The sequence below is a fragment of the Nelumbo nucifera genome, chromosome 4 (genome assembly GCF_055504915.1).
Source record: "Nelumbo nucifera cultivar China Antique chromosome 4, China Antique-T2T, whole genome shotgun sequence".
In the NCBI taxonomy this organism is placed as follows: Eukaryota; Viridiplantae; Streptophyta; class Magnoliopsida; order Proteales; family Nelumbonaceae; genus Nelumbo; species Nelumbo nucifera.
In genome coordinates this window covers 3527110-3539486 of record NC_142652.1, presented here as the reverse complement: position 1 = coordinate 3539486, position 12377 = coordinate 3527110, and the positions used below count along the sequence as shown (strand labels likewise).

The 12377-nt window shown below is 41.5% G+C and overlaps 1 protein-coding gene and 1 pseudogene across 1 annotated transcript; one reads left to right on the top strand and one right to left on the bottom strand.

The window, feature by feature from the left end:
* Positions 1 to 504: 504 nt before the first annotated feature.
* LOC148791969 (syntaxin-related protein KNOLLE pseudogene) lies at positions 505 to 1463 on the bottom strand (annotated as a pseudogene).
* A 139-nt stretch (positions 1464 to 1602) lies between these two features.
* LOC104591811 (uncharacterized) lies at positions 1603 to 10473 on the top strand. Its single transcript, XM_010250851.3, has 6 exons — positions 1603 to 1933; positions 9070 to 9168; positions 9251 to 9359; positions 9457 to 9528; positions 9653 to 9658; positions 10179 to 10473. The coding sequence occupies exons 1-6, from the start codon at positions 1749 to 1751 to the stop codon at positions 10293 to 10295; spliced, it is 588 nt and encodes a 195-aa protein (XP_010249153.1). The 5' UTR covers positions 1603 to 1748; the 3' UTR covers positions 10296 to 10473.
* Positions 10474 to 12377: the final 1904 nt, after the last annotated feature.

Here is a 12377-nt window from a genome sequence, read left to right as displayed (position 1 = left end):
GTAGTTCCTCCTCTCACGAAAAAGGAAGGCGGCTCTTGCTTTACGAAAATGGAGCCATGCTCTACGAAAATGGAGAGTGTGTGGCTCCTCCCAATCTAATTGCTCAAACCTCTCACGAAAAAGGTCCGAGTTAGAAGAAAAACAGTAAAAAATTGGAAATATACCTACCTAAAAAAGATTTAAGCAAAGAAGGAACTGGGAGGTGGAAACGATGGAAAGAGAAATAGAAGGAAGAAGAATCGGAAGGTGGATTTCAAAAACGTGCAGCAGAAAATCATCTTCCTAATCCTTGTGTAGTAAAGAAAATGACTTAGAAATTGGGTTCTAAATGGTTAAATCAATCTATTGCTTAGCCAATCCTTCAAGTTTTGGCTGCAAAAAGCTCTTCATCTTCTTCAACGTTGAAAGAGTATCCAACGACGAGTTTCTTGTGGAACCTAGGACCAATGGAGTACGTATGTGGAACCCAGGATTGGAGATCTCTTCTTCTCTTAACGCTTTTCCTTAGTCCTCATTTGCATCCAACCCCACACACATCCACTTCCTGTTGCTCTTCTGGTGGTTCTTAATTAGCAGTCCTAAGGTCGCATATCCTGTCCTTCACATACTCAGTAGCATTCATGAATCTTGACATAGTGTTGGATGTCGTCCAATTGCTCTCCCTGAGGTTCCACCATCACCACCATGTCCAGGAACACCTGGTGCAACTTAAGAAGGCTCTTCTCAACCTCCTTCACCGCGTCGTGCATGTTTTGTATTTTCAACACCGTCTCAATAACCTTTTCCCTCCTGTGCTCCTACATTGCCCTTTGTAGCAACTCCGCCCCTCCCGTTCCTCCCCCACTCGATATAATATTCTCTATCACCTCTTCCTTCGGTTACTCTCTTGTTATCGTAAAATATTGACGACTCACCATCTCCTTATACTTTGCCATCATTTGCTGCCTCAGCTTCTGGAAGTTCATCATCAGATTCTTTAGCTTCTTCCGCAGCTCGTCGGTGACTGAAGTCCTTGTGCAGTCCATCGACATCCCTTCTCAATAGCCAGAGAGCCTCTTACTGGTAGGGAGAAAATTGAAAGAGTTGTGTTCCGTTTGGATTTGGATTGAAAGATTGAAAGAGCTGCCGCCTTTCTCCTCTTCAGACGGTGGAATTCCGGGATAGGAAAGAGGTTGTCGGAGAGGAAAAGAGAATAACAGGTCGACATGATATTTTGGTATAAATGTATGCAAATTAATTTATAAAAGGGTAAAATAAGTATTTAGAATAAAATTATGTATTGATATCACGTTTTCTGAGTCATTGGCAGAAGGGAGGTTTTTGTCAAACTTTTTAAAAATTCAAAGGAAGTTTTCATTAAAATAAAATTATAAAAGAGATTTTTATGATTGTCAGAAATTTTAGGAAAGGTTTTTGTATTTTACCCAAAAAAAACCGATAGAGGCCGATCTCGATACTTTGAACCTGGTTTCAGGCTGCCACGAGTTAGTGTATTTGCCATGTTGTATATTCTAATTACTAATTTTTAGTATATAGTAAATTAGCAAATGTTTTTGGCAAAAATGATTAATTAGCCAGAAGTCCATAACTCAGGTTGATTAGTAGTAGCCCGTAATCAAACATTACACTTAAGCCCTAGTTCTTCTCTTCCAAGTTTCTCCTCCCCCATCTCCTGTCTGCATCGTCGTCGTGTCCCGAGTTTCGCGATCCAATAAAATTCCCATTTCTTCAGATTCAACTAAGCCGCCATGACGAGTCTGAAAATGGTTACCTGCATTTCTGTTCTCCTGGTAGCTCTCTTCCTCGTTTCGGCGGCACTTGCAAGCTCTGATTCTCCCTTCATTGTTGCTAATAAGAAGGCTGTCCTTACCAGGCTCAAGTCCGGCGCCGAACGCGTCTCGGTCTCGATCGACATCTACAACCGAGGATCCGCGTAGGTTTTCCACGATCCCCGTTATTTCTTTTCTCGTCAATTGATCCAACTCCTAATTTCTTTTTTCTCGTCAGTTGTCTTCTTTGATGGATTTTCTTTTATTCATTACATTTTCTCCTGTTGAACTTCTTGATTGTATATTCCTTCCTGATTTCTGTTTGTGAATCACAGAAAATCGCTCTGAGTTCTCCCTTTTTACTGTTAACTAATCTGATTTGTGGAATTGGGTAAGCTAATACGTTATTAATAGCCAACTGGTTGTGGAACTGTACTTTTGGCCTTGATTGTCATCTCTCCTTTATTTATTGGATAGTTCTTTTTGGCCAATTTAATTTTCGACTTTTTTTCTCCTACTCTAGCATTTGATAACATGTCTTCAAACTATGTGCATCTTAGTTAACTTCCTCTGTTCATATTGATCAGCATTTCTATGGATCATATTTCAGTTCTTCTCCCTAACCCTTTTACTTCTCCTGCCGCGGTTTCTGTGTTGACCTTATCTTGTAGAATTTATTGGAATTATACCTTGGTTTCGAACAATTAGACATGCATGAACACAATGGATAAAACTTTGTTGTCAAACATATAGAATAGCTATAGTGAGTTGATCTGGACTTTTTTTTTTGTTGTATTCAATATTAGTTATGATTTATAATCCTTAGGCTTTTTATCAGATCCGGTAACCGGTACCTACTTTTGCTTACTATTCCACTGCAAAACTTTTGGTTACTAGAAACTTAGTAGCTTTTTATTCTACAATTTAAAAATCACGTTTTCTGTTCTGAAATATAGATCCTTTGTGGTGTAGTTAAGGTGGCCCTGTGACACCTAAGCAACAATTGGGCTTTCCTTGTTCAACGTGAAGTGCAGAAGTGAAATACAGATAGAGGGATTAAGAGCCGTATTATGATATTGCCTTGCCTAACTGATACCTAGGAGATGCTTTGGCTTCAGTAATGACTATCACAGGTCCCAGCCTCGGTGAGACCTTTGTAGTTTCTGAATGCTCGCTTCCAAGGTTCAAAGTATGGATACACCCAACAGTTTCGGCAGGGGTGTATCTATACTTTTTAGGCCCTGCGGTTTTTTTAGTTTCTTTTTAAGTTCATTTTTATACATGCTTTTATATAATTTAATAAATAATCAATTAAAAATGTATTTCCTCAAAAACACCTGTAAACAGGTGTATGGAAGCCAATGATACTCAATACGGGGTGTTTCACATCAATACTTTGAACCTTTCTTGCTTCAAGTGGCAGTCTAGGACAATCTAATATTGGCCTCACCAAACTTGATTACTCTGTCACCATGACTGCTTCACAACACATAAAAAGGTTCCTATAATCTATAGTTCTTTCTTACATGTTATCTTTATTTCTGGTGTTCCTAACAATGTTTTAAAATGCGGAGGCATGACACGATGTCACGGGGGTAATCGTTGGGGCCCCGTGCGGCACTCGAAATGGGCGAGTAAGCCTACGAAACAAAGCAAACACACACACAAAGGCAACAAGATGGCACACGAATTAGCAAAAGGCTATTTGTATTGCATTAATCAGTGGTAAGCACAAGCACACAGTACAGTGTCGAGGGGATCTCGTGCTTAACCTTTACACGCTTATGAGCTCACTCGACTACCTACCTCCCCTCAAAGAGTACGTTAAGCTTTTGGGGGAGTGACAATAGGAAACATCAAAATGATGGAAAAGCATACTAAGTAATTACAATAACGCCATTGGCGGTCCCCCTTACAAAATACAAGCAAAGCCCACCCATGACACACATGTTGACACCATGAAGGCACGCGGTTGGCACTCTGATGGCTCACTGTAGGTGCTTGATGGCGCGACGAAGGAGTCACCTGTGACATTCTCCCCCACTCAATTCGATCTACGTCCTCGGAGATCGGCTTCGGCTGGTCCCTTAGAGTCACTGTTGCGGAAGGAGGGTTCTTCTGCTGCTCCCCGAACCGGCTGTCGTCCAAGGCCGAGGTGTATATTTTGGTGGCATGGTTGGGTTGGCTTATTCTGTTGGGGTTTCCTATGGCTAAGTCCTTTCCTGGCAGCCTCAAGGTATGTTAGTGGCTGGTTCTGTTTGGCTAAGGGGTAGGTTTGGGCCAGGTAAGGATCAAAATGGTGTTTTGGATTATTAAGGTATGGATTCCCATGCATTTTTCCCCAAGGGTAACTCACAGGGCTACTACGGGAACTAGCCTTAGGGATGATGTGAATGTGGTCCCTAGATGGCTTGGGTGGCACTCGCTCTCCCCGGTGGTTGTGGTAGTAGATGTGGGCAAGGTTTGACACGGCCTTGGGTCTTCTTCTGTTGGGCCCACCAATTGCGGGCACTTGCGGCTTCTGCTGCGAAGTCGACTTCTGCTGATGTGGTTGGTGTTGAAGCTGATGCTGCTGCTGGTGTTGACTTGGGCGCTGGCATTGGTGTTGGCGCTGGAAATGGAACTGTCTTGGGGGTGACTTCTTCCTGGTGACGACTTCCCAACCAGTCCCAGTGTCGATGTGAGGTACTTGACAGGGGTTCTTCCTTGTTGACGCAGAGCTGTCTTTATGGTTGATAGTTTCTTGGTACAACTGCAAGGCTGAAAGCTGCTTCCCAAGTATCTGCAAGGCTGATGAGACAGGAACCATGCAAGGGGAGTGTTCGTCCAGAATAAGCAAACTGTTGATGTGTGGCATAAGTGCTGCTTCCGCCTGCTTGAGGAACTCCACTCCAAGAACCACCTGAAAATCATCCAAGGGAACCACAAATAGATTGATGGGTCCTTTCCATGGTCCAACTCGGAGTTCTACTCCACGGGCCGTGCCCTCTACTGCTTTGGCCCCGGAGTTGACAGCCTTGACCCACCCAGTTTGTTTGGTGGTGGTCAAGCCGAGTCGCTTTGCCTCCGCAAGCGAAATGAAGTTGTGGGTGGCCCCAATGTCCACCAAGGCTTGGGTCGGCCTCCCGCCGAGGGTGATGTCTACATAACCCAGCCCCTTGTGGGCTTTGGTGGGCCGCTTTGATGTGGCCTCTTTCTTGACCATGGCATTGATGAGTTGGAGGGCGCCTACTCTTGGCGCCGCTATGGGTTTCTCCTCATCGCTCTCTTCACTATCGCTGAGTTTGGCAATGAGGGCAGTTATTTTCTTTCGGGTTGGACAGTCACTCGTCCAATGCTTCCCGTTGCAAAGGTAACAAGGCGCAGGAGGAGGTCTCCTAGTGGATTGGTGGCCCTGGTAGCTTGGGCCTCCTTGTGGCTTCTTCCCTTGTTGGTAATTGTAGGGCTTGTCCGCAGGCACTGGCTTCTCCTTTTGTAGGGGTTGATTGTGGATCTCCCCCACTCAGACTCATGGTACTTGGGCTGGATGGTCTTTGCACATCTTCCTTAGGTGTTCTCAGATCAACAAGCTGTTCAGCTATGGCCATGGCGGTGGCGAGGTCCTCAACCCCACGTCGCTGGAGTTTGAGCTCAGCCCATGGCTTGAGACCGTCCATAAAATTGAACAGAAGATCCTTGTCTGACATGTCAGTGATCTCCAGCGTCAAGGCCGAAAACTCCTTGACATAGTCATGTAGTGATTCTTGATGTCTGAGATTCTTCATTCTTCAGCGCGCCAAGTACTCCACATTTTCTGGGTAGAACTGCCGCTTGATCTCATGCTTGAATCCAACCCAAGTGTCGATGGTACGGATTCCACGTTCAATGTCTTGGCAACACCTACGCCACCATAACATTGCGATATCAGTCAAATACATAGCAGCTGTACGTACCTGAGTTTGGTTGTCAATGATGCCAGTGGCAGAGAAATATTGCTCCAATTGCCACAAGAAGTTGTCAAGCTCCCTAGCATCCCGAGCACCCGAGTAAGGTGTTGGCTCTCGGATCTTGATGTTCATGGAAGCTAGGGTGGAGGGAGTGCTAGGTGTGTTGGCCACTGCCCTCTTTAGGAGAGTCATCTCATCTCTCATCTCATCCAATTGCGCTTGGAATCTGTCTAGCAAGCCCTGTAGGCTGCTTTGGGAAGGCCCAGTTCCCGAATTCTGTATGGTGGTGTGCATGTCACTGAAGGCGCCATTGAAACGTCCTTCTAATTCCACCACTGCATTCTCAACCGTCTCTAGGTTGAGGTGGAGTTCATCAACCCGATCTCGGGTTTCTCCCACTGTCACCTCGCAATGTAGGAGGCGCATGTCCACGGTAGCTAGTTGGTCGACTGATTTGTCGTGCTTGCTAGCTTTAGTTGTACGCCCCTTTGGGGCTTGTGTCTTGGTAGGTTCGTCAAGTGGAGCTTCATCAGTGTCGTGGGCTTGAATCCGCCCATGTGGTGTGTCATCGGAAATGCCTCGATTGCTCTTCATTGGGTTGATGTAGGGACGAAGACAAGGTCCTGAGTGTTTGTAGGATCTCTTGCTCTGATACCAACTGTCACGGGGGTAATCGTTGGGGCCCCGTGTGACACTCGAAATGGGCGAGTAAGCCTACGAAACAAAGCAAACACACACACAAAGGCAACAAGATGGCATACAAATTAGCAAAAGGCTATTTGTATTGCATTAATCAGTGGTAAGCACAAGCACACAGTACAGTGTCGAGGGGATCTCGTGCTTAACCTTTACACGCTTATGAGCTCACTCGACTACCTACCTCCCCTCAAAGAGTACGTTAAGCTTTTGGGGGAGTGACAATAGGAAACATCAAAATGATGGAAAAGCATACTAAGTAATTACAATAACGCCATTGACGGTCCCCCTTACAAAATACAAGCAAAGCCCACCCATGACACACATGTTGACACCATGAAGGCGCGCGGTTGGCACTCTGATGGCTCACTGTAGGTGCTTGATGGCGCGACGAAGGAGTCACCTGTGACAACGAGGCATTCCACTACCTTGAGGCATGAGGCATAGTTCAGAATGCAAGAGGCGTAAGCCTCCTTAAGAGGAGGGGGGTTAGGGAGGAAGGGGAGGAGGGGGGTTAGGGAGGAAGGGGAGGAGGATGAAGAGGAAGGGGGGATCTCATTTTTTCTTTATTTTTAATAAAAATCTTTTATATTAAGAAGAATAAAGATGCATAACATTAGTTGAAAGGGGTCATTTATCAAAAAAAAAAAAAACATTAGTTGAAAGGGGTACGCCTCCCACGCATTTTAAAACATTGGTTCCTAAAGTGAGGCGAAACCAAGTGCAAGGCTTCCTAGCTCCTAAGGTGCAAGGCAAGGCATGTGGCCAATGAAACAAGGAACACTTTTTTTATTTGAAAAAGGAAGAATTAATACAAGAAAAGATAAAAATGGCATATATTCAGACTTCCAGAACAATCTAACTGGGAGTCAGTAAATGGTAAGCCATCCACTTTCAATCATAGCCTCCTCAAACTTGTGTCATGCTTAGAATTTGAAACAATTCATTAGTTTTCATCTTCCTCACAATTTCTCTGCAAGAAAGTAAATTGTACAAGTCTGGAATTGTGTCAATTCTGATAAAAAGTTGTATCAATTCAAGTGAGACTCATCTACCTCGAACCCAAAAGGAGGGATGCTGGCTACAACAGCTGAGTATTGCTCCGATAAGTAAAATAAAGGAAAAATCATATGTAGATATTTAATGCCATTGCCTGTCTGTTCTATTTAATGCCATAGCCATTGTTAAATTTTTGGCGTTTAAATGATTTCTTACACCCATGTCCTTTTTGGTCTACCCCTTGCCCTTCTAGCCTCTTCAACTTGTAACCAAATCGCTTCTTCTTATGGGTGCTAATGGAAAAATCATATATATCTATCCATAAAAAATATACTTGTTTTATTCAGATGAGAGTTTCATAGTTCAATTACTTGAGTAGTATTCAATGGTTCTTCAACCTCTTTGTTTGCTTCAACCTTGAGAGGCTAGTATTTCAATTTCAGTTCTCTTGGTTTCACTATGTTACAAATAAAAGAAAACTGAAATTTATAGGTCATGCATATTATATGACAAAACATATAATGAGTGAAAGTGGTAAACATACAAAGGTACTTGCTGTCATTCAGGTGAAAGTCAAGAAATGAATGGGACTAGTTTGCTTTGTCATTTCAATATGAATCATCAAAACTTTTTTTGATAATTTTATTATAATATGTTCCTATTGCCTATTGACCATTTTCTTGATATTAGTACTAACAATGTTCTAGATATTTAAATTGTCAGTTGCAATTTGGTATTGATTAGGTGCTGCCTAAAACTGCATGGTTTATCCATTATTTTGGTCTCGGGAAGAAGATAGATACTTTTATTTACTAACAAATGAGTATTCTACATCTGTCACCTAACCCACCCCTACTAGATCCTCAAACCAGGTTAACCTAATCTCAAGGGGGGAAAGAGGTGGTGGGGGATCTTTAGATGCATTATTACCAAAGATATTGTTGCAAGACTATCAGCCACAAAAATAGCCTTGTGAAACTAATGCTTGATGCTTCATGAAATTATGAACCAAACCCATTGTGTCACATTCTCTGTGTAGAGCTATCTGTATTAAGCTTGCACCATCCATAGGGACCCATTCCTACCAGACCTGTTATGCTAATCTGCTCCTAACCCATTTTTAACAGTTTCCCTTCTATTTCTACATACTCGTAGCATATCCACAAGTTTCTTTGAAGTCAGTCGACTATTTGATAAGATGTGGACCATAATGAATGCACTAGTGGAATAGGTTTGATTGCCTTATGGTGGTCATGCAGTGAAAAGGGTCTCCCAGATTGCCATCTCGGATTGACATATGTTGTTGGTTGTATATTTTATTTATTTTAAATTGTCCTGAAATGTAAGGGATTTATTTTTAGGGGCGGAGCGCGAGGGGGTAGTGGAGGGGAGCCATGCACCCCCCCCCCCCCCCCCCCCCCCCCCCCCCCCCCCCCTTCATGGATTAAAAATTCCTACAATCCCATTTGTATTTTACATATATTTTGGCCTTCCCATCTATGTTTATTAACTCTTGCCCCCCAATCTATGTTTATTAGCTTTTGGCCTCTACTAAAAAAACCTGGCTCCGCCCCTGCTTATTTTTTTGCTTTCATTGGCATTTATCTAGGTTTAATTTTGTGCTGTCGCATGTCTGTTACTTCAATTCTTTGGTCATGACTTTATTTTTGTCCTTTCAGGACTGCATATGATGTAAGTCTAACTGATGATAGTTGGGCCCAAGATGTATTTGATCCTGTCAGTGGCAGCACTTCCAAGTCATGGGAAAGGCTTGATGCGTGAGTTACTGTTTTCTTTAACACTCAACAAATCCCAACTTAACATACTTCTCCTTCTCACAACTATCCACGTAATTGGCAGTGGCTCTGTTGTTTCTCACTCTTTTGTACTGGAGTCCAAAGTGAAAGGTGTATTCCATGGTGCACCTGCTGTCATCAAATTCCGCATCCCCACGAAGACCGCTCTACAGGTTTGACCTTCACAAAATCTTTATCTGAGTTTCTGGTTTTTCTATGTGAAGAACCTCTAAAATGTTCTTTTTGTCTATGATAACTTTCTATTTTTAGGAGGCTTATTCAACCCCGTTACTTCCTTTGGATATACTTGCTGACAGACCTCCAGAAAAGAAGTTTGAATGGGTAAGTTCATCCTGAATTAAATCTTTTAAGCAGCTTCTTAATTCTTAACGCACTTTGTCTTAACTGACTGAGTATTACTGTCGTTTTTTCATGATATCAATTTTGGTGCTCCTACTTTCCTCAGGCAAAGGTGAGATTCATCCTTGTGTATTTTCATTTTTCTTTTTGTTTTTTCCCTTTGTTTAAGGATTTTGGGCTATGGAGGAAGGGGTCCCCTCCCCACTAATAGCATCTGGTATATCCAAAGATCCAACTTTCCTTATGTCTGCTGTACAAGTGTCAACACGTGGTGGTAGTTTGTTTAAGATCAACATGTGATGGATACAATCAAATCTTTTGGTTAAAAACCACCATCAGGTGATTTGATCTTTTAAGTCTTGACCACTTGTGGGCTGGTCTTCTCTTTCTTAACCATCTGTTAAGTAATGGTAAGCGATGGTTTGGTTGGGGTAATCCGCTCCAATTGAATGTCTTTGGGGCATTTGATGACTGGTGGGCCTTTTGATCACCACGCATTGCCATCTGTGCAAGCGGATACTAAACATAATTTATAAACCATCTCTTATCACGTTTCGAACATTGTCCTCTAAGTCTAAATCTCAGTTCGGTATATAATTCTAATTGCCTGATTTCGTCATTTGCGTGTGCAGAGGCTGTTGGCAAAATATGGGTCGCAGATTTCGGTGATCTCCATTTTAGCCCTGTTCGTGTATCTGATTGCTACTCCATCAAAATCCAGTCCAAAGGGCAACAAGAAGAAGCGCTAAGCATTAGAAGTGAAACCAGAGCTAAAACTTTCTGTGTGCAGTGGCAATGTCCTTCAGGAACCAGTCAGAGAGTTAATTTTTTTTTCGAGGTTTAGGGTATAAATTCCTAATTTTCCAAACTTAGGATGTAGTGTTCAAACATTTAATAGATAATTCCTAATGAGCAACTTTGAGATCAGTATTCAGGATTGCTCTAGCCTCTAGGTGTCTCACCGTGAGAATTAAAAATGCGTTGCGCTAATGACCTGTTCCCTGCTGGAACCACGTTTTATACTTCCACTTATCGCTAATGCTAATTGATCCACTGCACTACTGCAGGTTTATTTTTCTGTCACACTTGAGTTCAACTTTGATGCCAGCAAGACATGATGCTGGAAAAACTCATAACCAACCAACCTGCATCATATGATTCAGTCGTTGGCACTTGGCAGCGCTTAAGTTGATTGCTTACGTTAGGAACCTATCCTTATATTGGGCCGCGCTTGGAAGTGCTTTTAGGGCCTAAACGGGCGTGAAAATTACAACTTGAAATGGGTTTTTCATTGCTTTGTAAGCACAGAGAGCCCGCTGGAGAGAGTTCAAATTTGCGCCCCAACCTGACCTTCAACCCAACCTACCCAGTCTTAATTAGGCTCGGGTTGGGCCCAACCCAACCTTCTTCCCATCTCTTAAATCCTCTTGGAACTTCTCAATTTTATATCTTAAATCAACTTTCACTACATATATTAATTTTATTTTTTATTAGTATTTGTTTATTGACATTTTTATTGGTTTTTTTGGTACAAAATTTAGAAAAATAAGTATTTGAAATGACTATAATTTATTATGAGTAAATAAAATCATGGTTTTTATAAATGAATCAGTGACCGAATCAGTCAGGGGTCCGGTTACTGGTTCGACCGTTCGACCTGAACGGTTGGCCCATTCTGACAAAAAAATTGAAAAATGGTTAAAACCGTTCAAACGGTTAACCAGCAAGTTCAGCGGTTTGCTGACCAAAATCAACGGGTTGGGGGGAAAACGGAACTGGTCAAGTGACCGGTTTTCGGTTTTTTCAGTCTGACTGTTTGGTCCGGCCCGGTCCGGTTTTGAAAACCATGAATAAAATATTCAAAAAGTACATGATACTATGTGGTGTGGGTTATACAACTATGACGTATGATAGGCCTTTTATGGGCAGTAAATAAAATATTTAAAAAATATAAAATATGTTATTAAGGTTTTCACCTTTCCAATTAGAATTAAGTGAAGTGATTATCTTAAAAGAAATAGATGATACTATGTGGTGGGGACTATACAACTATCATGCGTCTAAACAAATCAATGTATGATATATTACATACAACATATATGTAACAAATCAACCTGACCCAACCCAAAATAAAATTGGGTTCATGAATTTCACCTCTAACCCTAACCCAAGCATCAACCCAACCTGATTCGGGTTGGGTTAGGGCCAACCTGGCCCAAGTTGCAGCCTTAGTTTTCAATATACAGTTGGGATATGGTGTGGGGTTTTAATGCAATTTTTGTTGGAGTAAAACTTCCATTAGGGGTGAGCAAAAGAAAAACCAAAAAACTAAACCGATCAAAAAAACCAACTGAAACCGAATCGAAAAATTGGTTAACCTTACTGGTTGGTTCAGTGTTTTTAAAAAACTGAAGGTACCAGTTCGGTTTCGGTTAACCAATTTAAAAAACCAGCAGTTAATCGAACCGATCGGTATACATGTTTTTCTATATATTTCCTATATATTTATGTATATTATATATATTTATATATTTTATATATTATAAATTAATAAATATGCATTATATATATAAATATATATATATATATATATATATTTATAATATATTATTTATTATTTAAAATATAATATTTTTATATATATTTATAATTTTTTATTATATATTTATATATAATGTAAAAGATCACATTACCAAAAGACCATAATCACATAAATGTAAGAAGTCTCAGAAAACCAAACAGAAATGCAGGTGATTGAAGCTTTTATCATGTAAAAAAAAAAAAAAAACTAGTTTCTGCAGGCCCTTTTGAGTCCTACTCTTACATTCTCC

Bases quoted from the DNA above. Each gene is read 5' to 3' on its own strand.
- LOC104591811 (XM_010250851.3), top strand. From the start codon at position 1,749: ATGACGAGTCTGAAAATGGTTACCTGCATTTCTGTTCTCCTGGTAGCT. The intron at 9,169-9,250 runs GTGAGTTACTGT...CGTAATTGGCAG, and splicing joins TCATGGGAAAGGCTTGATGC to TGGCTCTGTTGTTTCTCACT. The intron at 9,360-9,456 runs GTTTGACCTTCA...TTCTATTTTTAG, and splicing joins CCACGAAGACCGCTCTACAG to GAGGCTTATTCAACCCCGTT.